This window comes from Dromiciops gliroides, chromosome 3 (genome assembly GCF_019393635.1).
Source record: "Dromiciops gliroides isolate mDroGli1 chromosome 3, mDroGli1.pri, whole genome shotgun sequence".
In the NCBI taxonomy this organism is placed as follows: domain Eukaryota; kingdom Metazoa; phylum Chordata; class Mammalia; order Microbiotheria; family Microbiotheriidae; genus Dromiciops; species Dromiciops gliroides.
In genome coordinates, this window is record NC_057863.1 from 160,624,067 (window position 1) to 160,648,790 (window position 24,724).

Here is a 24,724-nt window from a genome sequence, read left to right on the forward strand (position 1 = left end):
TTTTAAATGTTTGTATGAAAGCCAGAGAGAAGAGTTACAAAATTCTATTTTCTCTATTTGTGGTAATGACCTTTTATTTTTTATCTATAAATTTGAAATAGCTAATTAGTTTATTTTTACATATACACTGAAATCAAAAGATGGAAGTTGATGGAAAACTATAAAACTATAAAATTAAAATCAATTATCCTTACAGAAGATAAACTTCTATAATTTAATTTGAAAAGGGAAATGAAAGAAATCAAAGAAGTTGACCATTAAACATTGTAGAGACCTTCCGGATACACCTCAAAAATGAGCACCAGGGTTTGTGATGCTAATTCAAAACTCAAACCAACAGTGATGTGTCCTATGCCTTAAGCAAGGACAGAGTGCATTCTCGGATATCAGCTCAACATTTTGTGCCTCTTATTATCTTAAAGAATAAAAACTATTCCCTTGGCCCCACTCCTTTCTAGGTAGTGTCCTAGGTTCTTAGCTTAGTGTCTGTTACTTAGATTTTCCAAAAAGCTCCAGATCCAGCCTAATTCAGAATGGGAGAGTAGAGTATGGTTCTCTTTGATTATACCAATTACATGCAAAAATCACAGGTAATGATGCACATTTATTATCAGTAGTCATAGTGGTAGTGGTGGTGATGGTGATAGTGGTACTAGTAATTTATATAGCACTTTGAGGGTTGCAAAGTACTATAATCTTATAATATCCTTCTAAAAAACCCTATTTATATATAAAGAAAGCAAGCTGAAAAAGGAACAGTGATTTGACCAGTGTCATGCAGCTAGTAATGATCTCAGACAGGTTTTGAACTCAGGTCTTCCTGACTCCAGGTCCATTTCTCTTTCCACTGTTCCACCTAGCTGAATATTTCCCCCCATAACCTCTACAGGAGAGGAGAATTCAGGACAAAAAGGGTACTTAGATATTTTCAGAAGTCAAGAACATTTGGCTCTTTCCTCTTTCTATAGGGATCAGTCCTCTCTGTTGACTAGCAGCTCACTTCAGAATTAGGGAGGCACTAATTTTATCTTTTTGTTATTATAGAAAATTGGTTCCAAAGGAAGCCTACTACCACATTTAGTCCAGAAGATTAAATGATGCCCAACATTTATGAAAATTAAATAAAAATAAGATTCTATTAGAAAGAGAAGAATAACAGATGAATTAAAGTAATATCCACAATTGAAAAGGAATAGAAGCAACTCCACTCAGGGAAAGCATCAAGACACTCACTCAGAAAGGGAAATTTTCAACAGATAGTCAGGTATTACAATTTAGCAGCTACAATTTAGTGGCTCTTTGCTAAAAATATTTCTCACAATAAAATAAATGCACGCATCTAAGACAGTTTTATGTTAAAGAATAATCACAATGACAATTCTAACTTTTTTTACAGTCTGATTAAAACCAAAAGTTTTCTTAAATGGAATTTTCCCTAAATAATTACATTTAAATTGTTTAGTTGGGGATGTAAGTTGTTCTAAAAAAGATCTCTTATTCTGATTAAATGAAGACAACCTCTCTTATCTTGATAATACATTTAAATTAAGGTATGCAAAATAATGAGAGCTCAAGAACTATGTTTTTCTGGTTTTATTCCAATACTTCCCTAAACCTGTAAAATCCAATTAAAATAGCAGTAAATAAATAGCATTAAAAGCACACTTTTTTTTTCTTCAGCAGAGATAAATCTTTTTACATTTCACAGACATAGGATCTTTGCTTATCAATGTTAATATGGTTAAATTGTGGTAGAGATCAACAAGCATGCTTTAAAAACCTTGTATATGTTAGGCACTGTGCTATGCCCAAGGTATGCAAATATGAAAGTAAGACTTCTTGCCATCAAGGAGTTTATATTCTAGAAACAATGTAAAAATAACAGATGGCAAAGAAGTAATTTTTATTTGACTTTGGAGCTTTTCACTATCTTCTTACAGGGAAACTGCCTTCCTAACATCCTTGGGCTAAGTTCACATTAAATGCATCTTGCTTTCCTCAAGCACCTGACTGCTGTGCAAAGAGAGTTATGTGGAAACAAGAGTCTTGTCTCTAAAACCCTTTCTGGATAAAAAAATTGGCCATTATCTATAAAAATTTGCAAGTAGCAAATCCAGAGTTGATGGTGTTCTTAACCATTTCTAGTGACAGCATCGATCTCATATCATCAACCATTAAAACTATTTTCAATTATGAATGATAGGCATTCTTTATCATATCTTTATAATTTTAAACTCTTTATGTAACATTCAGTAATTCCCAAGAGATTTCATATTTTCATACCTATAAGCAAGACTATATCAGTGACATTTCTAGGCAATTAACATTTATACGTTATTATAATGACCAATTTCTTTATACTTGATCATATGGCTTCACAATTCATGTGACTCTTCCATTAAGTTAGCCAAAATTATCAGTTGATGGAATTTGAATTATTAGAGAGGATAGATTTATTAACATTTAGTTATTACTATTATTATTATTATTACTATTACTACTACTACTTATGTCTGAAAATTCTCCATACAGAACTTACCTGAATCAAATGATTCAATCCTGTTTAGAGACAATCTTTCATTCAAAAGCTAACATCTCAACATGAAACAAAGAAATATACCTGATTATAAAATACACAGTTTTGACTGGCCCTGAAAAAAGAAATAAAGTTGAAAAGGAATGGAAATTAGAGACCTTGTAAGGAAAGAAAGGAAATGAAGTTATTTCACTTAGAGAAGAGAAGGATGGCAGTAGCAATCTATATATTCAATATAAAGTTCTATGTTATTCAATATAAAGGGTAGTAATATGTTTTTCCTCTACCTCAAATCAAGGGAGAAGTAAAAATTATCAGAAGTGAAGTATGAGTGAAGAATTTATATATGAGAGAATACTGATCACACAGTCAGTAGGGAGAGGAGGATTTCAAGTAGGCTCAGGGGAAATGATTTTTCAGTGGAGATCTGAAGACTGACTCTACTTATCCCCCTTGCACTTTTTTTTGTGAAGTTTATTAGTGTCCTATATTGATGAGATATTGATTGGTTATGCATTGAAAAAAACATAGAGAGGAAAGGCAGTGAGCTCCCGAACTCATGACATGATCGCTCCAAAAAACATCCAAATAACACCATAGTAAAATGTCCGGAGCAGCAAAACTCACAGAAGAATGTGCTGAAATCACCTTCTAACCAAGAATGGCTTGGAAGGTCAGAAGGAGGGAGCTGCTGTGCTGATACAGGAGTTGATCCCAACCCCACAGTCACCCTGACACAGATCCAGTCTCAGGAAGTGCTCACCAGAGAAGGAGACCCCAGAGCCTCTGAATCAGCTGAAGCACCAGTGTCGTCTGGAACTAAGCTCACAGTCTGGTGAGTGGGCTGAGCCCTGGGCAGGGGAGAGACTACAGGGGTCTATGCTGGTGCTAAGGCAGAACTTGGATTTTACACCCCTGCTGAGAACCAGGAGGTAGACTTGAGTAGCAGAGGCCCAGGTGGGAGAGGGGCACAAGCTTGTCGGAGCTAACAACCACAACACACAAAGCTGGTTGATTAGCAAGTTGGTCTGGGGTCATCTAGGACCAGGAAACAGGCCAGTGAGGGAAGAACCTGATTCTTCTTAAATCATACCACCTGGGACATCTTAAGCTTGGGATACTACAGCCTGGAAACAGTGCCCCACTTTAAGGAGCTAAAGTCTAGTAAAAGAAAGGCAAGATGAGCTGACAGAGAAAGGTGAGGACCATAGAAAGTTTCTTCAGTAACAAGGAAGACCAAGAGGCACCCTCAGAGGTAGATGTCAACATCAGGGCCCCTATATCTAAAGCTTCCAAGAAAAATACGAATTGGTCTCAGGCCATAGAGATGCTCAAAAAGGACTTTGAAGATAAAATTAGAGAGGTAGAGGAAAAAATGGAAAGAGAAATGAGGGTGATGCAGGAAAGATATGAAAAAAAGTCAACAGCTTGAAAAGTCAAATGGAAAAGGAGGTACAAAATCTCTCTGATGAAAATAATTGCCTAAGAATTAGGATTGAACAAATGGAAGCCAGTGACTTTATGAGAAACCAAGACACAATAAAGCAAATCCGAATGAATTAAAAAAATAGAGGGCAATGTGAAATATCTTCTGGGAAAAACTGAGGACCTGGAAAATAGGTCCAGGAGAGATAATTTGAAAATTATTTATCTAACTGAAACCCATGATCAAGGAAAGAGTTTAGACACTATCTTCCAAGATATTCTCAGGGAAAATTGCCCTGAAATTCTAGAAGAAGAAGCTAAAATAGAAATTGAAAGAATCCACCGATCACCTCCAGAAAGAGATCCCCAAAAGAAAACTCCTAGGAATATTATAGCCAAATTCCAGAGGTCTCAGGTCAAAGAGAAAATATTGCAAGCTGCCAAAAAAGCAAGAATTCAAGTACTGTGGAACCCCAGTCAGGATAGCACAAGATCTAGCAGTTTCTACATTAAAGGACCGGAAGGCATGGAATATGATATTCCAAAGGGCAAAGGAAATGGGATTACAACCAAGAATCACCTACCCAGCAAAACTCATCATTATCTTTCAGCGGAAAAAATGGGACTTAAATGAAAAAGAAGATTTTCAGATATTTGTGATGAAAAGACCTGAACTGAATGGCAAATTTGACTTTCAAATACAAGACCCTAGAGAATCATAAAAAAATTGGAGCTGGGGGACATACCTGGGGTCGTACAGTGGGCAACTATCTTGTGTCTGAGGCCGGATTTTGGCTGGGATCCCCCTGGGTCCAGGGGTGATGATTTGTCTACTGTGTCACTTAGCAAGATGATAACATCTTTAGGGTTAAATTGAGGGGTGAAGGAAATTCACTGGGGAAGGGGGAAGGGCAGAAGTGAAATCCTACATGAAAGGAACAGGAAAAGGCTTATGGAGTAGGGGAAGAGATGGGAGAGGAACAGGGCAGTAAATGAATTTTTACACTCATCAGAAAAGGCTCAAACACCTTAAACTCATCAGAGCTGCCTCAAGGAGGGACTAACAGACACACCCAACTGGGTGGAGTAATCTATTTAACCTGGGCACTAACACTATTTAACCTGAGCCCTAACCTGGGCACTAACACTATTTAACCTGAGCCTAACACTCATCAAAATTGGCTCAAAGACCTCAATCTCATTAGAATTGGCTCAAGGAGGGAATAATGTACATAATCAATTGGGTGGAGTAATCTCTCTAACCCTGCAGGAAAATAGGTGGGGAAGGGGATAAAGAGAGAGGGGCAAAAGAAGGAAGGGCAGAGTGGGGGAGGGGACAGACAGAAGCAAATCCCTTTTGAAGAGTGATAGAATGAATGAAGATGGATAATAGAATAAATATCATGAGGAAGGGAATAGGATGGAAGGGAAACAGTTAACAATAGTAATCATGAAAAGGAGAAAAGGGGGGAAAATTGTACAAAACATATTTATGGCAACTCTTGGTGGAGGCCAAGAATTGAGAATCAAAGGAATGTCCTTCAGTTGAGGAATGATGGAAAAAGCTGTGTTATATGACTGTAGTGGAATGGTCTTGTGCTACAGGAAATGACAAACAGGATGATAACTGAAAAACCTGGAAAGACTAATGAACATCAATGTATAGTGAAGTGAGCAGAGCTGAGACGACATTGTGCGTAGTGACAGCAGTATTGTTCAATGAGCAATTCTGAATGACTTAACTACTCTCAGCAGTGCAATGATCCAAGACAATCCCAAGGAACTAATGAGGAAGCTTACTATGCACCCCTATAGAAAGAACTGATAAAAAGAACACTTGTGGATTGTACATATATAACCTGATTGCGATCTTGTGGAGGGGGGAGGAAAGGGAGGGAGGGAGGGAGAAAAATTTGGAACTCTAAATCTTATGAAAATGAATGTTGAAAACTACCCTTACACGTAAATGGAAAATAAAATAAATTTTTGTTGCTAACAAAAATAAAAGAATTTATGCTTCTTGAAGACAGGGACCATCATTCTCCACTGTATTTGGATCCCCCATACTCAGTATAGTGTCTGGGGCATAGTTGGTGTTTAATAAATGCTTTATCTTTCCCCCCCAAAAAAGAAAGAAAAAACCATAGAATACAAAATACAGAAAAAAAGTTAGTTCCATCCCCTTCTCCCTCGCTCCCACTCCAAATGCTCATTATGATTTGGTCAAAATAGGGCTCAATGTTAGAAGTCCAGGTCGTGGCAGGAGATTTGAGCAAAATATTTTTGGTTGCCTTAATGTTTCTTTCAGGGCTGTGAAACAGTGGGATTGTCGGTCAGAGTGGCACAGGCAGAACCAGTATGCTGGAGTAAGGCAGAAATTTGTCTGAACTCTTCTAAATTCACCTACAAACAACTATAAAAATAATGCCTCAAAACAAATTCTGGAGTCAAAACCAACAGAAGGACAAGGTGAAGGACTTTTCCACCCCAAGACAGCTTAGCAGGTGAGCAGGAAAGATCTTTCTCACCGGAGCAAAAGAGGAGAAAAGTCCAATTTTGGTGGCATCTGGGTAAGAGCAAGAGGCTGCACTGCAGCAAGCCAGAAGCAAGGGCCCTAGCTCCTGAGCAGGTCAGCAACAAGACCCTGCACCCCACATAGGTCTGCAAAAAGGCCCTGTGGTCCCCAGTGCAAGGCACCAGAGAAGCCCCATGTGGATCAGTGCAGGCCAGCAGGGGAGGCCCCATACCACTGGCATGAGAAGCTTGGGACATTCTGCCCACCATCCCCACCCCCTTTCCCCTGGGAGCAGAACTCCATTTTAACATAAAGTTAAAAAGTCATGAAATAGTCTGGAAAAAAATAAACAAGCAAACAAACAAAAACACAACCAAAGAAGGTTGGTATGGTGACAAGGAAAAACAAAACAAAACACAGGCTCAGAAGAGGACAACTATGCCTAAACAGCTTACATGCAGAGTCTCAAAGCAAAATGTGAATTGGTCTCATGCACAAAAAAACTCCTAGAAAAGATCAAAAAAAAGTTTTAAAAAGAGAAAGAGAGAGAAGATGGTGGAATATGTTGGAAAACTCTTAGCTCTCCAAATTTCCTCCACAAAAAAGACAGAAAATCACCTCAGAGGGAATGTAGAGCAGCAGAAATAAACCAAAATTGGAGCAAAGCAGCTGTCCTCCTCCCAAGACAACTTGAGAAAACCCCAGGAAAGACCCAATCTCTAGGACAGAGGTTTGGCCTGAGTGAAGTGCAAACACATCCAGGAAGACTCTACTTAATAATAATATTTAAAAACAAAAACAAAAAAACCCCAACCCAAACAAACCCTGAGGGTAGATGGGTTAGGAGGTTGCCTCCAACTCAGGAAGTTTGACATTACAGACAGTTTAGGAGTCAGAAGGATGAGTATTGTAACGATTGGAATAATGCCACCTGCTGGATACTTACTGTAGAAGAGTTCTGCCCATGAAGGGAAGGTCTTTGAGGGCAAGACCAGGAGTCAGGAAGTGACGCGGACTAGTGGGAGGAGGAAGGAAGAGACTGGCGCTCAGTCTCGCTCTCTTTCCTCTGGACTCGGGTGGAGAGCGGAGCTAGAAATGTGCTCTCCCTTTAATAGATAGGAATCTAGGCCTTTCTCTCTCTTTACTAAATTCTTATTCTCCTTAATAAATGCTTAAAAGTCTAACTCTTGCTAAAGCTTATAATTTATTGGCGACCACTCATTAGATATTTTAGACAGTTTAGCTAGAATTTTAGCCCTTAACAGATGGCTGACCACGAAGAGGAAAGCTAACCCTCAGTCTTCTGATCTGCTGGTTGGGTAAGAAATTTCCCCTCCCTCTCCCTTTAACTGCTAAGTACTGGCGCACTGGCTGTGTTTTCCTTTAAATTTTTTCGAATGGACCTTTTAAACTCCCTAATTACCCTATTTTTGATTTTAGTCTGTTTAACCAGACAAATGGGAGATAAGATCATGTTAATGCTTTGTTTTTGTGGATTTTCTATTTTTCTTTTTATTTTTGTTAAAAGAGCCAGCAACTTACTCACACAAGGAAATATCTCTCCCTCTCCCAACCATGCTTTTTCAGAGAAACCTGAAGAGATTCCTGCAGCTTTTCCCAATTCTAACACTAATTGTTGCTCTAATTTTGCATGCCTGGAGGCAATGACCCACCCTCTAGAAGCTTTTAATCCCCTAGCACCTGGAGGCAAAGTGGGGAAAGAGGAATCCAGGCCTGAGTTCAAAATCAAGTCTGATTCAAATTGCTCTGGTCCCTCCCCTCCTCTCCAGACCCCACCCTCTACTCCTCCTATGGCCAAGCCCATAGCTTCCCCTGCCTGGGAAGTCCAGAGATCTGGTGCGCATGCTCAACTTTTTCTACCTGCATTTGCAGCTTCAGGCTCAGCCCTTCCCCAGCCTGGCTGTGCTTCTAAGACAACCTTAGAAAACTCTTTAAATTCTAGATATGCTCGTTTTGTTCATAATTTTGCTAACCTGCTTTTGTCTTTAATTAGTAATCTTATAAAGCATTTGTATGGTGAAAAGCCTGACAGACAATATAGAGGGGTTAAAGAAGAAAAACTTATGGTGAATAAGAATGACAATCATCAACATAGTTCAAGACTCCACTTCTTTTGCCATGGAAGGGTATATATTTCACAGAAATGTAGCAGTAAGCAGCAAGGTATTGATATGAGTATTGGGGATTTTAGATATCGGAATCAAAAGTGTTCTGAATTTACTCAGAGTAATAGTATCAGTTCAGAGGTTACATAGGATTTCTATGCTATTACATATGCATTTTGAAATTAATGGTATAGGTTTATTTTCATAGAGATTTTAATGCTTTTGAGATTGTGTCTTATACTTAGTTTCTAAAACAAGGAGAATATTTGTAAAAGCTTTTTATAGTCATGTGATCAAGTTTATATTTTGTAATACTCTTATTAATATTAAGTTCATATTCATTTAGATTTCCTTAGTTTGAATTTCACTGTATTTTATTGTTCCATGTGTATTTTCTTCTATTCATTTGTCTATCTAATTTTGAAACATTGCAAGATGGTTTTGTTTTTATTATACAATGTTAATTCTAGGAGTATTGTGCTCCCATATTCTGAGTTGTTTGTTTTTGTTATTTTTTCTCAACTGATTATTTGATCAAACTCTTTGAAGCATTTCCCTGGCAAATTGGTTGCCATGGCAAGTGTAAAGAAGTATTATTTTTGATAAGCATATTCAAAAAAAAAAAAGAGGGGAACATTTGTAAAAATTTTCTTTTTTCAAAAAAAAAAGTTTTCTTTGAGATTCTGTTGTGCTTTAACTTGTATTTAAATATGTTCAGATTTTTCACAAAAGTAATTGTATACTAAGTAAAAAAAATGGGTATTATTTGAAATTGTTGCGTAATTATATATTGTGTTCTGAGTCAAGATGTATTCACATTTTTTGCAATCATTTATTATCCTCAATTTTAAATCCATATGAGACTTGGATTATGGGAACTTATCATTTAAGACATTAATTGCCTTTATTCTGAGTTATCAGATGCCAGTTGGCCAAGATGCCATCCAATCACAAGAGGAATACATGCAAGAGCAGACACTGAACTGTCACATGAGGGGAGACATGCATGAAGTCAAGGTATGGCCGAGGGAACGGCTTTTGACTAATGTTGAGGTTGGATTCTCTTGGTTTAATATTTTATTTTTCCCCACAATATTGTACAGATGGCTGGAAGTATTCATCCCACCCATCTCACTCCTACACCTGGCTTCTATGCTCCCTCCTATATGCCTGATGCCATGGACATCTCAATCCCATGCATCTGATTAAGTCTGACTCAGTTTCTTCCAATATGTTCGGTGGCATGGACATATATTCCATCCACCTATTTTAAGCCTGGCATACTGTATGGGCAGTACATATTGCTCAAGTGTGGGAATGCTCATATCCCATCATTTCTCTGTTCTTTTATGGTAACCCCCATAATTATCTCAGGTGTCATGATAAATACAGTGTTGAATTTGGCCTTGACACCTGTTACCAATTATATTAGATTTTGAATTTCTCATAATGGCATGAGGATAATTAGGCAGATGATGCAAAAAGTGATGAAACAAAGATAAAAAATTATTTTTAATAATTAATATCGCAGCAATTGTCTTCTCAATTACCCTCCATAAGGGGGGGACTATAGTAATATTATAATTTTAAAGAATGGTTCAATTTTTGTTTTATTATATGTTTCATGTGTAACAACTAAGATTCTGAATTCCCTTAGACATGTTTTTGAGAACTTTCATTGTTTGATTTGATTATTGACAAAGCTATTTAAAGTTGTGTTAAGCTCAATTTTGTAGGAAATTTTCCTGGCTGATTACCAGCATCCACACATCAACCCCTGAAAAGACTTCCATTCCACGACTACACCTAGAGGACATCTGAGAAAAGACTTTCAGAGACTTTAAATGAACAGTTTTGATTTGTTGTTTTTGTTGTTTTTTTTTTCTCTTTCTGTTATAATATACACCATCTGTAACATGTTTTCTCTGCAGAGGCCCTCCCTTTGCAAGACTAATGTCAAAGCGTCGGTTCATGAGGACAAAAAAAAAAAAATCGCCCCTCTGAACAAAACTTTCCTCTCTTCCTTTTCTATATTGTTGTTCACATATTATTAGTTAGCAATAGTTATTATATTCTTTTTACTGTTCCGTCAAGGAAACATTTTGTTTCTTGAGGAACAACAGGGGGGACTGTAACGATTGGAATAATGCCACCTGCTGGATACTTACTGTAGAAGAGTTCTGCCCATGAAGGGAAGGTCTTTGAGGGCAAGACCAGGAGTCTTTTCTTCAGGAGTCAGGAAGTGACGCGGACTAGTGGGAGGAGGAAGGAAGAGACTGGCGCTCAGTCTCGCTCTCTTTCCTCTGGACTCGGGTGGAGAGCGGAGCTAGAAATGTGCTCTCCCTTTAATAGATAGGAATCTAGGCCTTTCTCTCTCTTTACTAAATTCTTATTCTCCTTAATAAATGCTTAAAAGTCTAACTCTTGCTAAAGCTTATAATTTATTGGCGACCACTCATTAGATATTTTAGACAGTTTAGCTAGAATTTTAGCCCTTAACAGTATGAGTAAGTTACTGCCAAGGGATACCAAGCATGGCTGTGCTGAACAGACACATTCCCAGGCTGGGGTTGTAGGGGAGAAGGAGCTAGCATATGCCTGGTGAGTATAGTAACAGAGGGTGTGGACCTTACTGTCTGAGGGCACTCGTAGGAGAGCAGAATCCCTAATTTCAGTTGAAGAGCCGAGAGGGCAATTGAAGTCCACAGCTGCCAGAGGGACCCTAGGGAGCAAGAGTGTTTGTAGGACAGTATGACTGGGGCCCTTGGCCATGGCCTGAGGGTGGGAATTCCCTAGGTTGGGCAGTGGGACTGAGCTCATAAAATAACATCAAGAAGGACCTGAGGCCTGGGGCATCATTCCTCATACCTTGGTAATAGAATTTGATCATAACAATAGCTGCCCAAAATAAAATAAAACAAAATAGAGAATCAGATTTCTGCTTCCAGGTTAAAGAGAAAGAAAACTGTGTTTACTTACAGGCTAGGTGGGCTAAGAACAAGCCTCTCATTAAATAGTACCACCTGGGACCCTCAGTAGCTTGGGACAGTCCTTCCTGGAAACAGGGTTCCACTGTAAGAAGGAGTTAAAAGCCAAAAAATAGGCCAGCAAGATGAGCAGACAGAGAAAGCATCAGACCATTAAAAGTTTCTTCGGCAACAAGGTAGATCAAAATACACCCTCAGAAGAAAAAGAAAATAAAGTCCTATATCCAAAGCTTCCAAGAAAAGTATGAATTGGTCTCAGACCATAGAGGCACTCAAAAAGGACATTGAAGATAAAGTAAGACAGGTAGAGGGAAAAGTTAGAGAGGTAGAAGAAAAAATGGAAAGAGAAATGAGAGTAATGTAGGAGGGTCATAAAAAAAAAAGTCAACAGCTTGAAAACCCAAATTGGCCAAATGGAAAAGGAGGCACAGAAGCTCTTTGAGGAAAATCATTGCTTAAGAATTAGGATAGAGCACCGGCCCTGGATTCAGGAGTACCTGAGTTCAAATCCGGCCTCAGACACTTAACACTTATGAGCTGTGTGACCCTGGGCAAGTCACTTAACCCCAATTTCCCCGCTAATAAAAAAAAGAAGAAGAAGAAGAATTAGGATAGAGCAAACAGAAGCTAATGACTTGATGAGAAATCAAGACACAATAAAGCAAATCCAAATGAATCAAAAAGAGAAGGCAATATGAAATATCTCATTGGAAAAAACTGCTGACCTGGAAAATAGATCCAGGAGAGATAATTTGAAAATCATTGGAATACCTGAAACCCACAATCAAAGAAAGAGCTTAGACATCATCTTCCAAGAAATTGTCAGGGAAAATTGCCCTGATATTCTAGAAGCAGATGGTAAAATAGAAATTGAAAGAATCCAACAATCACCTCCTGAAAGAGATCCCCAAAGGAAAACTTCCAGGAATATTATAGCCAAATTCCAGAGCTCCCAGGCCAAGGAGAAAATATTGCAAGTAGCTCGAAAAAAAGGAATTCAAATACTGTGGAGCTACAGTCAGGATAACACAAGATCAAGCAGCTTCTACATTAAAGGACCAGAGGACCTGGAATATGATATTCAGGAGGGCAAAGGAATTGGGATTACAACCAAAAATCACCTACCCAGCAACACTGTGTATAATCTTTCAGGGGGAAAAATGGGACTTCAATAAAAAAGAGGACTTTCAGACATTCATGATGAAAAGTGCTGAAATGAATGGAAAATTTGACTTTCAAATATAAGACTAACCCTAGAGAAGCAAAAAAAAGGTAAACAGGAAAAAGTAACCTTGAGGGATATTAAAAGGGTAAACTCTTTTTTTTTTTTAAAGTGAGGCAATTGGGGTTAAGTGACTTGCCCAGGGTCACACAGCTAGTAAGTGTTAAGTGTCTGAGGCCAGATTTGAACTCAGGTACTCCTGACTCCAGGGCCTGTGTTCTATCCACTGTGCCACCTAGCTGCCCCAGGGTAAACTCTTTACATTCCTGCATGGGAAGATAATACTTCTAACTTACAAGAACTTTCTCGGTATTAGGGCAGCTGAAAGGAATATATTTAGATAGAAGGCACAGGTTTGAATCGAATATGAAGGGATGATATTGTAAAGTATTTATTTTTTTCTTATGCTTGTCTTTTGTGGGGCAGGCAGGTTGGGGTGGTTTATGTCTGGGGCTGGAATTGGGCTCAGGGCTTCCTGGGTCCAGGGCTGGTGCTTTGTCCAGTGTGTCACCTAGATGACCCATGATGACGTCTTTAAAATAAAGTCAAGAGGGATGTACTGGAAGAAAGGGAAAGGGAGAGGTGGAATGTAGTAAGGTAGCTCACATAAAAGAAATAAGAAAAAGCTTATGGAGTGGAGGAGAAAATGGGGAAGAAGCAGGGGAGTTAATGAGACTTATTCTCATCAAAATTGATTCAAAGAGGGAATAATATGCACACTTAAGTGGGTATGGTAATATATTTTGCCCTGAGGGAAAGTGTAAGGGGAAGGGGATAAGGGAGTAGAGGTGAAGGAAGGGAGGGCAGAATGGGGGAGGGGGCAGTAAAATCAAAACACTTTTGAGGAGGGATAAGGTGAAAGAAGATGGAAAATAGAATAAATATCAAGGAGAGGGAATAGGATGGAGGGAAATACAGTTAGCAATAGTAATTGTGAAAGAAATGATGAGCAGGATATCAGAAGGATGTATGAAAAATGCAACCATCAACAGAGAAAGAACTGATGGTATCTGAATAAAGATTGAAGCATAATTTTATTTGTTAGTTCCTCTTTCTAAAACTATTTCATCTGTTTTCTTTCACAACCTGACTAATGTGAAGATGTTTTGCATGACTGCACAAGTATAACTTATATTGAATTGCTTGATTTCTTAGGGAGGAGTGAGGAAGGAGGGAGGAAGAAAATTTGGAACACAAAGTTTTAAAAAATTTATGTGAAAAAATTTGGTTTTTTTACATGTAACTTGGGGAAAATTCTAAATAAACAAATTAATTAAGAAAAATAAAAATAAAAATGACTATGCAAAGGAGAAAGAAACCAACCACAGATATATACTATAAGAATAGAGAAGATCTAGGTTTATATTCAGAGGAAGATACTCTTTTCAATGGGAAATGTCAAATGGTCTCAAGACCAAAAAGAGTTTTTGGAAGAATTTAAAAATGATTTTAAAAATCAAATAAGAAAGATTAAGGAAAATTTATGGAAAAACCAATAAGAGCAATCCAAAAAAATCAAGAAAATTATGAAATGAAAGTCAACCAACTGGAAATATAGAATCAGAAATATAACAAAATAATTCCTTGAAAACTAGAATTAGGCAAGGGGAAATTAATGATGTTATAAGACGCCAAGAAATAATTAAAAAATGAAAAGAATGAAAAAATAGAAGAGAATGTGAAACATCTCATCAGAAAAAAAAATTGTTCTGGAGAACAGATTGAAGAGAGGGAATATAAGAATTGTAGGACTACCTGAATGCTATGTTGAAATAAAGTATCTTGATACAATAAATTTTCTTTTTTGGACACAATATTACAAGAGATTCTTAAGGTACTTTATCCTGAAGTTCTAGAAGAAGAAGTAAAAGTAGAAAAAGAAGAAATCCACTGACTACCACCTGAAAGAGTTCCCAGGAGGAAAACTTTCAGTAATATCATAACCAAGTTTCACAGCTCCCAGGTTAAGGAGAAAACATTGCAACAAGATAAAAACCAAACACACAGAGGTACAATCAGCTTTACACAAGGCCAAGTGTCTTCTATGTTGAAGTATAATATGTCTTGGAACACTATATTTCATAGAGCAAAAGAGCTGGGGTTATCACCAAGAGTAACTTACCCAGCAATTTAGGTATAATCCTGAATGAAAAACAAAGCAAAACAAAACAAACCTGACATTTAACTAATTGGAAGACTTTCAGGAATTTGTGACAAAAAGAACAGAACTTAATGGAAAATTCAACATATAAGATCTAGGAGAACTATAAGGTAAACATTAAAGACAATATTATAAGGAACTCAGTAAGGTCAATGTTTACTCATATGTGAAAATGTTATTAGTACTTTTATGACTGTCATCATTATTTGGGTGGTTTGAAAGAAAGGCTTGACTGAGCTGTGTATGATGGGGTGATTCTAAAATAGAACTGGGTAGGAGTAATTACCTTATACAAATGAGACATGAAAGGAAGAACTGATGCAGAAGTAAGTAGCGGGGGAGGGCTACTAGTCCTGGAACAATCACTCTCAATTAGAAATGGGTTATAAAGGAAGAACACATAAAATGAGAGGGTAAATGGGAATGAGTCTTCAAAAATTAGAAAGAAATTAGGGCTAGGGGAAAGGAGAAGGGAGGGAATTAGAGGGCCTATGTAGATTAACAATCATGAGAGGGAGAAGATAAGGGAGAAACTCTTAGAAAGATAGTAAATGAAGGTGGAGGGTCAGGAGAGGATAAGGGTGTGACTCTTAGAGCTGTGGGTAGATTGAGAAATAGGAGGGGCAAGGTAGTATAAACAGGTGAGAAGGAAGTGACGAAAAATAAGGAGGGAAAAGCACAACAAGTGATTATAGATTAGAATATGAATGAGATGAATATACCTCTAAAACAAATGGATAGCAGATTTAAAATGTGAATTCAACAATATGTTTCATTTAGGAATACAATAAAATTGGGATAAACATACACAGAGATAAAATAAAGGGCTAGAGGAGAATTTATTATGTAAAAAAAGGCAGGGACAGTAATCATGACTCAGGCAAAATAAAGCTAAATATAGTTAATTAAAAGAGAAAAATAGGGAAACTACACTATGTCACCATATACTCAATATTGTATTAGACCATTCAAAACTAGACAGTTTACATATATATAAATATGTAATATATTAATAGATAAAAATATACAAACATACTACTGTAAAGCTGCTATCTGTACAGGGCTGAAATTATAGCTAAACTGTCTAAAACTCTATTGAGTGGTCGCCATAACTTAGAAGCGTTACCAAGAGTTTAGGACTTTTAAGCATTTATTAAGGTGCATTAGATCTAGAGATCAGTGAGAAAGAGGCCAAGGTTCCTTCATGTTATCTATCTCAGAGAGCCAGCCATCTCAGCTGCCACCTTAAACCCAGGTCCCGGGTGAAAGAGCACTTGCTCTCCCTTCCACCTCCCAGAAGCCTCTTGTGAAACAGCAAACACACACACACACACACACACACACACACACACACACACACACACACACACACACACATCTCCAAGCTAATTGGCTGGTAGCTCTGACTGACAAGTCTAACAGGCGGCTCTACAGAGACAAGTACCTGGAACACCGGCCCAGACAAGTCTAACAGGCGGCTTCTACAGAGTCAAGTTCCCTGGACACCGGCCCAGCCAGCTTCCATAATAAAACCACATGTCTTCCAAATCACATGCCTTCTCCTCATGGTGGAACGTCTCTACCATATCTCTCCAGTAGGGGGTGCAATTCCAATTCTCACATTAAATATTATACCACACATCACAGACACACACACACACACACACACACATGAATATGCCTAAGAGTATATTACTAAAATAAACAAAGAAACTATATAGCACAAGCATAAAAGACTTCATAACAAATAAAGTCAGATTAAATAATTGGAGTAAAATTTCTTGTCAAAGATAGGTAAAGCCAATATAATAAAAATGAACAATTTTTTTAACTAATCTATTTATTCAATTGCCTCCCAATTAAATTACTAAAAATATATTTACTGAATTAGAAAAATGATAAAATCATTTGAAAGAACAATAGTAAAGAATTTAAAGAAATTAAGGGGCAAAAACATAAAGGAAGGAGATTTAGCAGTATCAGACCTTACACAAATGTTTAAAAAGTGGAAAATGCTATCCAGATCCAGAGAAAAAACTGATGCAATCTGAATGCAGAGCAAAGCATAATATTTTTTTTTACTTGTGTGTGTGTGTGTGTGTGTGTGTGTGTGTGTGTATATGTGTGCACGCGTGCACATGTGTGTGTTTGGTCTGTGTTTTCTTTTACAACATCACTGATATGGAAATGTATTTCGTATGATTGTACATGTATAACCATAGGCCTCCCAGGCTGATGCCTTCACTGATTAGCATAAGAGTATGAACCTATTCCATTACTGAACTGGGCCAATTAGCTACTCCTTAGGCAGCTAGGTCTCACCATTTTCTGCTAACCCACTCACTTCTTTAGTTCCCACAGCTTGGTTAGTTGTTGTTCTTCATTCTCACAGAGGACCAAAACAACATCACCTCATTAGAGCCAAGTTACACTGTATCTGACTGTGGCTGATCAGAGCAATATGAGCTTGAATGCTCTACCACAGTCAGACACAAATTGTCCATGTGAATGAATATTTTGGGCAGATTCACTAAATTTGTAGTCTGGACCACAGGGTCGGGGATCACTGCCTGTTGCAGTAAAACAGGCCAGGGCAGGGTAAAGACACAATTTTTAGGACACCTTTTCTAGCCCCTACCTCACACCAGGAGGTGAGCAGTGTGGTCATTAATAGGTTGCTCAGATACTCAGAGGGCTGCCGCCAGATCCCACTGCTGCTTCCAGTGAGAAAGGTTTTGACTAAAGATCTCAGTGTATCTACACCCTCTGCTTCATCACTTGCCCCACTGCCAGAGGGCTTTGGGATGAATAAAAAATGGTGATATCTTGATTTGTGCACAAATTGGATTTAAATCTGAGTTGCATGAAGTCGTTGGATCATTCTCTCTTCAGAGTTATCTTAGTCCAGTGGCAGAACATAGTCAAGAGTTCTGGTATTGGCTCAGGATGCAGTACATGATCTTGATGTCTTCCATGTCTAAACTAGCTCTAAGCACTCCTGCTTATTCAGGAGTGCTTGCTTCACCTGCCATCATGGCTGTTGGAACAAATTGTTCTCATCTGCCCATTCCACCAGAGGAAGACTTCACATGCTTGTTGTAGACACTCCTAACTCAAGAAAGGGTTCGAGACCCCTAAGTTACTTGCAACCTGGTTTAGGCCCATCTGCTTAAATGATTGCTGGGGGTGTGACTGCTGTGCATGCTACAGCTTCTTGGAGCTACAGGTGAAGTTTAGGTGGATCAAGTAGATACCAAGGGTGAAAAGCAGTCCTGAAAAGGCTCCACAGCCCTTAAACCAGAGGGTACAAATCTTCTCTGAACATACCCTACACTCCAGTTCCCACAAATGGTTGGCCTGCTTAACTCTACTACAGCTCAGAACTCAAAAAGTCAAGTAAGCCCCCAGGCTCAGCCTCCTCATTAATAGAGATCACACATGTATCCCCTGATGTTTAAAGTATTTCATTACATAATATTCTTGGGAAAATTCTAAAAAATAATAAACATCAATTTATTCCCAATCCTTTTACGACTTTGATTATTAGATATGCCCCATATCCATTCTCTAAGTGTATTTATGACATACACTTGTCACTTTTCTATGTTAGCATATAATAATATTTGGTGTAATGCCATTTTTGCTAATTTATTTTATGGGTATAGGATTTATTTCTCTCTTTAATAGATTGCTGTTTGTAGGCTGGGACTATGTCTCCTACTTTCTGTGTATTCCCTTTTGTACATAGCACACTACTAGCTGCATTAGTAAATAACTCACATTTATATTCCTTCTATTCCTTCATGAAGTAATGTAACCACATGCTTAAAATCTTTCCTGATCCTTCTGACTGCTAGTGTTCCTTCCCTCCCATAGTACTGTGTATTAAGTATTAAAAGGTTTTAAGTGTAATTTTTTTAACTTTTAAATGTATTGTCAATACTAGGTGATTATTTGGGGGGGGGGGCAATGATGGTTAAGTGACTTGCCCAGGGTCACACAGCTCATAAGTGTCAAGTGTCTGAGGTCAAATTTGAACTCAGGTCCTCCTGAATCCAGGGCAGGTGCTTTATCCACTGTGCCACCTAGGTGCCCTAGTTGATTGTGTAATGACTGGAATAATGCCACCTGCTGGAGAGTTACTGTAGGAAAGCTCCACCGTGAGGAGAAGGTGTCTGAGGGCAAACCAAGCAGCTTTCCTTGGCATCAGGAAGTGACTTTGCTCGTGGGTACTGTCAATCAAGGCTACCAGCCAATTAGCTGGGAGAAGTGTGTGCGAGTGGATGGGATGTTCCCAGTTTTACAGGAGGCTTGTGGGGTGAAGGAGGTGTGAATCACTCTCTTTGATGAGGACTCTCATGGAGAGTGGAGCTAAAATGCAGGCTCCCTGAGATAGATAGATAGATGTAGGTATCTAGGCCTCTTTCTCTCTCTTCACCAAATTCTTAGTCTCCTTAATAAATGCTTAAAAGTCTAAACTCTTGTTAAAGCTTCTAATTTATTGGTGACCACTCATTAGATATTTTAGACTTTTAAGCATTGAAAACTGAGGTGGTTGGTTGGAAATGAAGTAATTTACTTATCATTACACAGCTATAAAGTGCCTGAGATGAAACATAAACCCAAGACTCTCCACTCAAACTCTATTACTTAATCTACCACACCAAGCACTCCTACATATTCCTCAATTTAGTCTCATTTTCCTGGTGAGAATTAAATATGCTCTCAAGAATGCAGAGATATGGTTCAGATGAATTCTCAGAGATCTTTTTTCCCCTAAAGATTCTTTACCTTTTGCTAACCCCAAGACTCATGTTAACTTTTTTTAACCTTTAATATATTTTCTTTATCCTTTTGATAATTTAGAAATCACAAGTTAAATATTAGACCACATAAATGATGTAAACAGTCACTGAAAACAATACTCACACAACCAGCCTACTCTATCTTAAGTACCTTTCTTTTCTTTTTTTATCTTTTTTTTCAGGGCAATGGGAGTTAAGTGACTTGCCCAGGGTCACACAGCTATAAGTGTCAAGTGTCCTGAGGCCGGATTTGAACTCAGGTACTCCTGAATCCAGGGTCGGTGATTTATCCACTGTGCCATCTAGCTGCCCAGCCTACTCTATCTTAAAGGGAATTCATTCTACAAGCATGCCCCTCTTTGTTAGCCTCAATTTCATTCAATTTCAGTATTTAATTCTGAAATATTCTTCCCATAAATATTCAGGACCATTGGAGCAAATTTTACAATGGCCAGAAGATGCTTAATACCATATGCTACAGCATTGGTAACAACAAGTTATTTTTCATCAAATTCATATTATCCTAAGACATCAAAAGGGTTCTAAACAGTCATGATAACTACTAAAAATAAAAGATGTCTTTTTATCTCTTATTAGTATTCCTATTCTGTATTAAAACCCAAAGAAAGATGTTGCATTCCATTCTTTTTTTACCTACCCTTGGAAAAGTTGTGAATCTGTCCAATTCTTCTACAAAGCAGAACATTTGTAAACTAATTGCTGACATCACAATTAAGAGACTGGCAGTGAACACAACCAAACTCCCAAGTTTCTTCCCAGGACCAAATATCTTGTATACAAAGTCTTCTAAAGCAGGAGAAATCTTAATAAGTCGAACTACTCGAAGAACCTGCAAAAGAACAGAAGAAAAACATTAATTATTCTCTTGATAAGCAAGTTCATTTCAATAGTCACAAGAAAATTTCATTGTCTAGCTCTTTTACAAAACAGCATTTCTCCATTAAAGAAGCTATGGGATAGAAATAATGCTGAGAAGTTAGTTAGCATATGTATTATTAAAATAATTTCAGTTAGTTTATATATTATTAAAATAAGTGTAGTTAGTATATATAATTAAAATGCAGATAATAAAATGTATTATTAAAATAAGTTCCATATTTTTTTTCAACAGACAAAATTGGGAAGGCCTTAGTTCATTAACAACAATTCTTTTTACAAAATAAGGTTTTTTTAAAATCTTTCTTACCTACATAGAACAATTTCTCTAAAAGAAATTAATCAAAACCATTAAAAAGAAGTTAAGATTAAAAAAAAAAACCTACCAATTACCTCTACCAAGGAATCTTTACTTAGCCAGCATTTCAAGAAAAAGTATTCCAGTTCAGAACATACTGACCAATGCTTTGCTAAGCACTGTAAGATAATATAAAATAGAAATTAATCTAAAATATCATTCTTGCCCTCAAGGAACTTTTGATTTTTTTTTCCCATGGGCAAGGAGGGTTTAGTGACTTGCCCCGGGTCACACAGCTAGTCAGCATCGTGTCTGAGGCTGGATTTGAACTTAGGTCCTCCATAATCCAGGGCCAGTGCTTTATCCACTGTACTACCTAGCTGTCCCTCCACTGAACCACTTAGGTGCCCCTCCACTGAACCTCCTAGTTGCCCCCTCAAGGAACTTGCCATATATTAAGGAGGCAAAAACTAATATGAAACAATTTTAGAACAGTAGAAGGCAATATGTAATTAAGTGGCAAGATCTGTGGTACTATTTTATATAATTTCATGCCAAAATAATAACTACAGGTAAAATTTTTCAAGAAAAAATTATCATTGATATCATAAAAGTTACTGGACACAACTGATATGATTCATAGAAACAATACAACATGGGTTTATTAAAGTAAATAACATAAGCTAAGAAGTTAAGAGTACCAAATTAATTTTAGATGACTGAGTAAACAAAATCCATGAATTTGTTGGACTTAATTGATTTTGATCTACATACCTACTCTCTCCCTAAAATTTTGAAAAAAAAAATATAAATCTTAAGTACTCATTCTGTTCCTCTGCTAAAAAATCTCAAGAACCCTCCCACTTCCAGTGCCAAACAGACTGCAAACAAGTGGCCTTCCCAAACAAACTACAACTTTTCATGTTAAGAAATACTGAGCTTTACATGTGTCTGTAGATTACTGATCTGCACACAAACATATTTTATGGAATTTTGTGTATCCTCTGACATAAATGTCATTAACAAATTAAATAATAGCTGTGTCTAGGCTATATACCAGCTGGCTAAATGAGAGGTTATAGCTCAAAACTTTGAAACTTCATACTTTCTTGTCTATTTGTATTAATATCATAATTATAAGATGATCCAAAGAATTTTGATTTTCATCCCAGATACCAATAAAAAGCTCTTTCAAGAACATCTGTTAAATTTTCACAAACCAATATTCATTGGATTGAAAAATCCCCTTTACTTTTTATCTACAAAAAATTTAAACCAATTGCCATTTTTAAGGAACTTGCTGAGTTCTATCAAAAGTGAAAGGTGATTCTAACATCCTAGAAATATGAGACCTTTATTTAGTATTCCAAATGTTTTCTCTCTTTTAGTTGGGACCATTCTAAATTTTATCCTAGTTAACTCCACAATAAAAACCAAATTATGTGATAATTTCAAACTTATAAAACTTTATAATAATGTTTTACATAAATTGAACATGTATAACCCATATCTGATTGCTTATTGCCTCAGGGAGGGGGGAAGGAGGGAGATAGAATAAAATTGGAACTCACAACTATAAATAAAAATGTTTGTTTTTAAAAAACAATTCTATTTCTCCTAACAAGTTACTTTCCAAAATTAAAAAATATATATATCTGAAAAACCTAGGAATCACGACAAAAATTATGAGAATGAGATGTGATTTGGCAAATTCCAATCATGTTTTCTTACTCATCTCTTCTTGTTTATGTATCTCAAATACAGGCAAAAACATTTTATTATCAAAGATGAGTCTTTTAGAAAATTCTTAGATCAAGCTTTCCAAGGCACATTTTTTTTCTTTAGTCAAGCATCCTATTACAACTAGTTGCTCTTTTAAAACCATGAGGGGAAAATATGATAGGAAAACATTAGTATACTGTATTTATTTAAAGATATTTTATTTTTGGCAATTACATGTAGAATTTTTAAAAATCCATTTCCATTTTATATTCCAAATTCCAAATTCTCTCCCTCCCTTGCTTCCTTCCTCCCTGAGGAGTTAATTTCATATACATTATACATATGCAATCATGTAAAACATATTTTCACATTGGTCGTGTGTGAAAGACAACAGAACAACACAACAAAAAAGTAAAACAAAAAAGTTATACTTTGATCTGCATTTAGACTCCATCAGTTTTTTTTTTCTTTTGATAGTGGATAGCATTTTTTCACCATGAGTCTTTTGGAACTGTCTTGGATTACTGCATTACTGAGAAGAGCTGAGTCATCACAGTTGATAATCATACAATATTGTTGTTACTGTGTACAATGTTCTCTTAGTTCTGTTCATTTCACTTAGCATCCAGCTCATGTAAGTCTTTCCAGGTTTTTCTGAAATACTCCTCTTTGTCATTTCTCATAACACAATAGTATTCCATTACAAACTATACCATGACTTGTTCAGACATTCCTCAACTGATGGACATTCTTTCAATTTATAATTCTTTGCCACCACAAAGAGAGCTGCCATAAATATTTTTGTACAAATAGGTCCATTTCCCTTTTTTGATCTCTTTTGGATACAGATCTAGTGGTAGTATCAGTAAAGCACAGGACAGTTTTATAGTCCTTTGAACATAGTTCCAAATCTCTCTCCAGAATGATTAAATTACTTCACAATTCCATCAGCAGTGCAATAATGCCCCTATTTCCCATATCCCTCCCAACATTTGTCATTTTCCTTTTTCTGTCATATTAGCCAATATGAAATACATGAGGTGGTACCTCAGAGTTATTTTAATTTCTCTAATCAGTAGTGATTTAAAGGTGGCAGCTAGGTAGCGCAGTGCATAAAGCACTGGCCCTGGATTCAGGAGGACCTGAGTTCAAATTTGAGCTCAGGCACTTGACACTTACTAGATGTGTGACCCTGGGCAAGTCACTTAACCCTCATTGCCCTGCAAACAAACAAACAAAAAACCAAAAAAAAAAAACCCCACCCCAAACCAAAAAAAGTAGTGATTTAGAGCATTGATTTCTTCTGAAAACTGCCTGTTCATAACCTTTGCCTATTTATTAAATAGGAATTGACTTGTATCCTTATAAATTTTACTCTTCTCTACATATTTGAGAAGTGAGGCCTTTACTAGAGACATTTCATTGTCTATGGTTGTTGTTTTTGTTCATTTCAATCACGTACAACTCTTTGTGACCCCATTTGGGCTTTTCTTGGCAAAGATACCAGAGTGGTTTGGCATTCTCTTCTTTAGCTCATATTACAGATGATTAAACTGAGGCAAACACAGTTAAGTGAATTACCCAGGGTCACAAAGCTATTAAGTGCTTTAGGCTTGATTTAAACTCATGTTTTCCTGAATCCAGGGCCAGAGCTCTATCCACTGCATTACCTAGCTGCCCCATTATCTAAGATACCTTTTAGCAAAATGTAGCTTCCCTGCTTAGCTCTTTTAAATTAGATCGGTCTTGCTTTTACTTTGTCTGAGATCACATTCGCTACCCCAGCTTTTTTTACGTCATCTGGAACATAATCTGCTCCAGCCCCTTACCTTTATTCTGTGTATGTCTTTCTGCTTCAAGTATGTTTGTGGGTGAGTTCATCCCATTTACCTTCATATAGTAGTATAGTAGGCCTCTACCAGTGGCGGACAACCATGGATCAGTGCCTTGAAAAGCCACAGGCCACAGTGTGGCTGTGCAGTCCAATATGGGAGCCGCAGCTCCTGAGTGACTTCTAACTGGTAACTGCC

General features: G+C 37.2%; 1 protein-coding gene across 1 annotated transcript in view; it reads right to left on the reverse strand.

Annotated features, from left to right (window-relative positions):
• NALCN (sodium leak channel, non-selective) overlaps positions 1–24,724 on the reverse strand; it is a 582,828-nt gene that overhangs the window by 233,678 nt on the left and 324,426 nt on the right. The window contains 1 exon segment of the mRNA XM_043993194.1: positions 20,436–20,627. Coding sequence (XP_043849129.1) covers positions 20,436–20,627 — 192 coding nt within the window.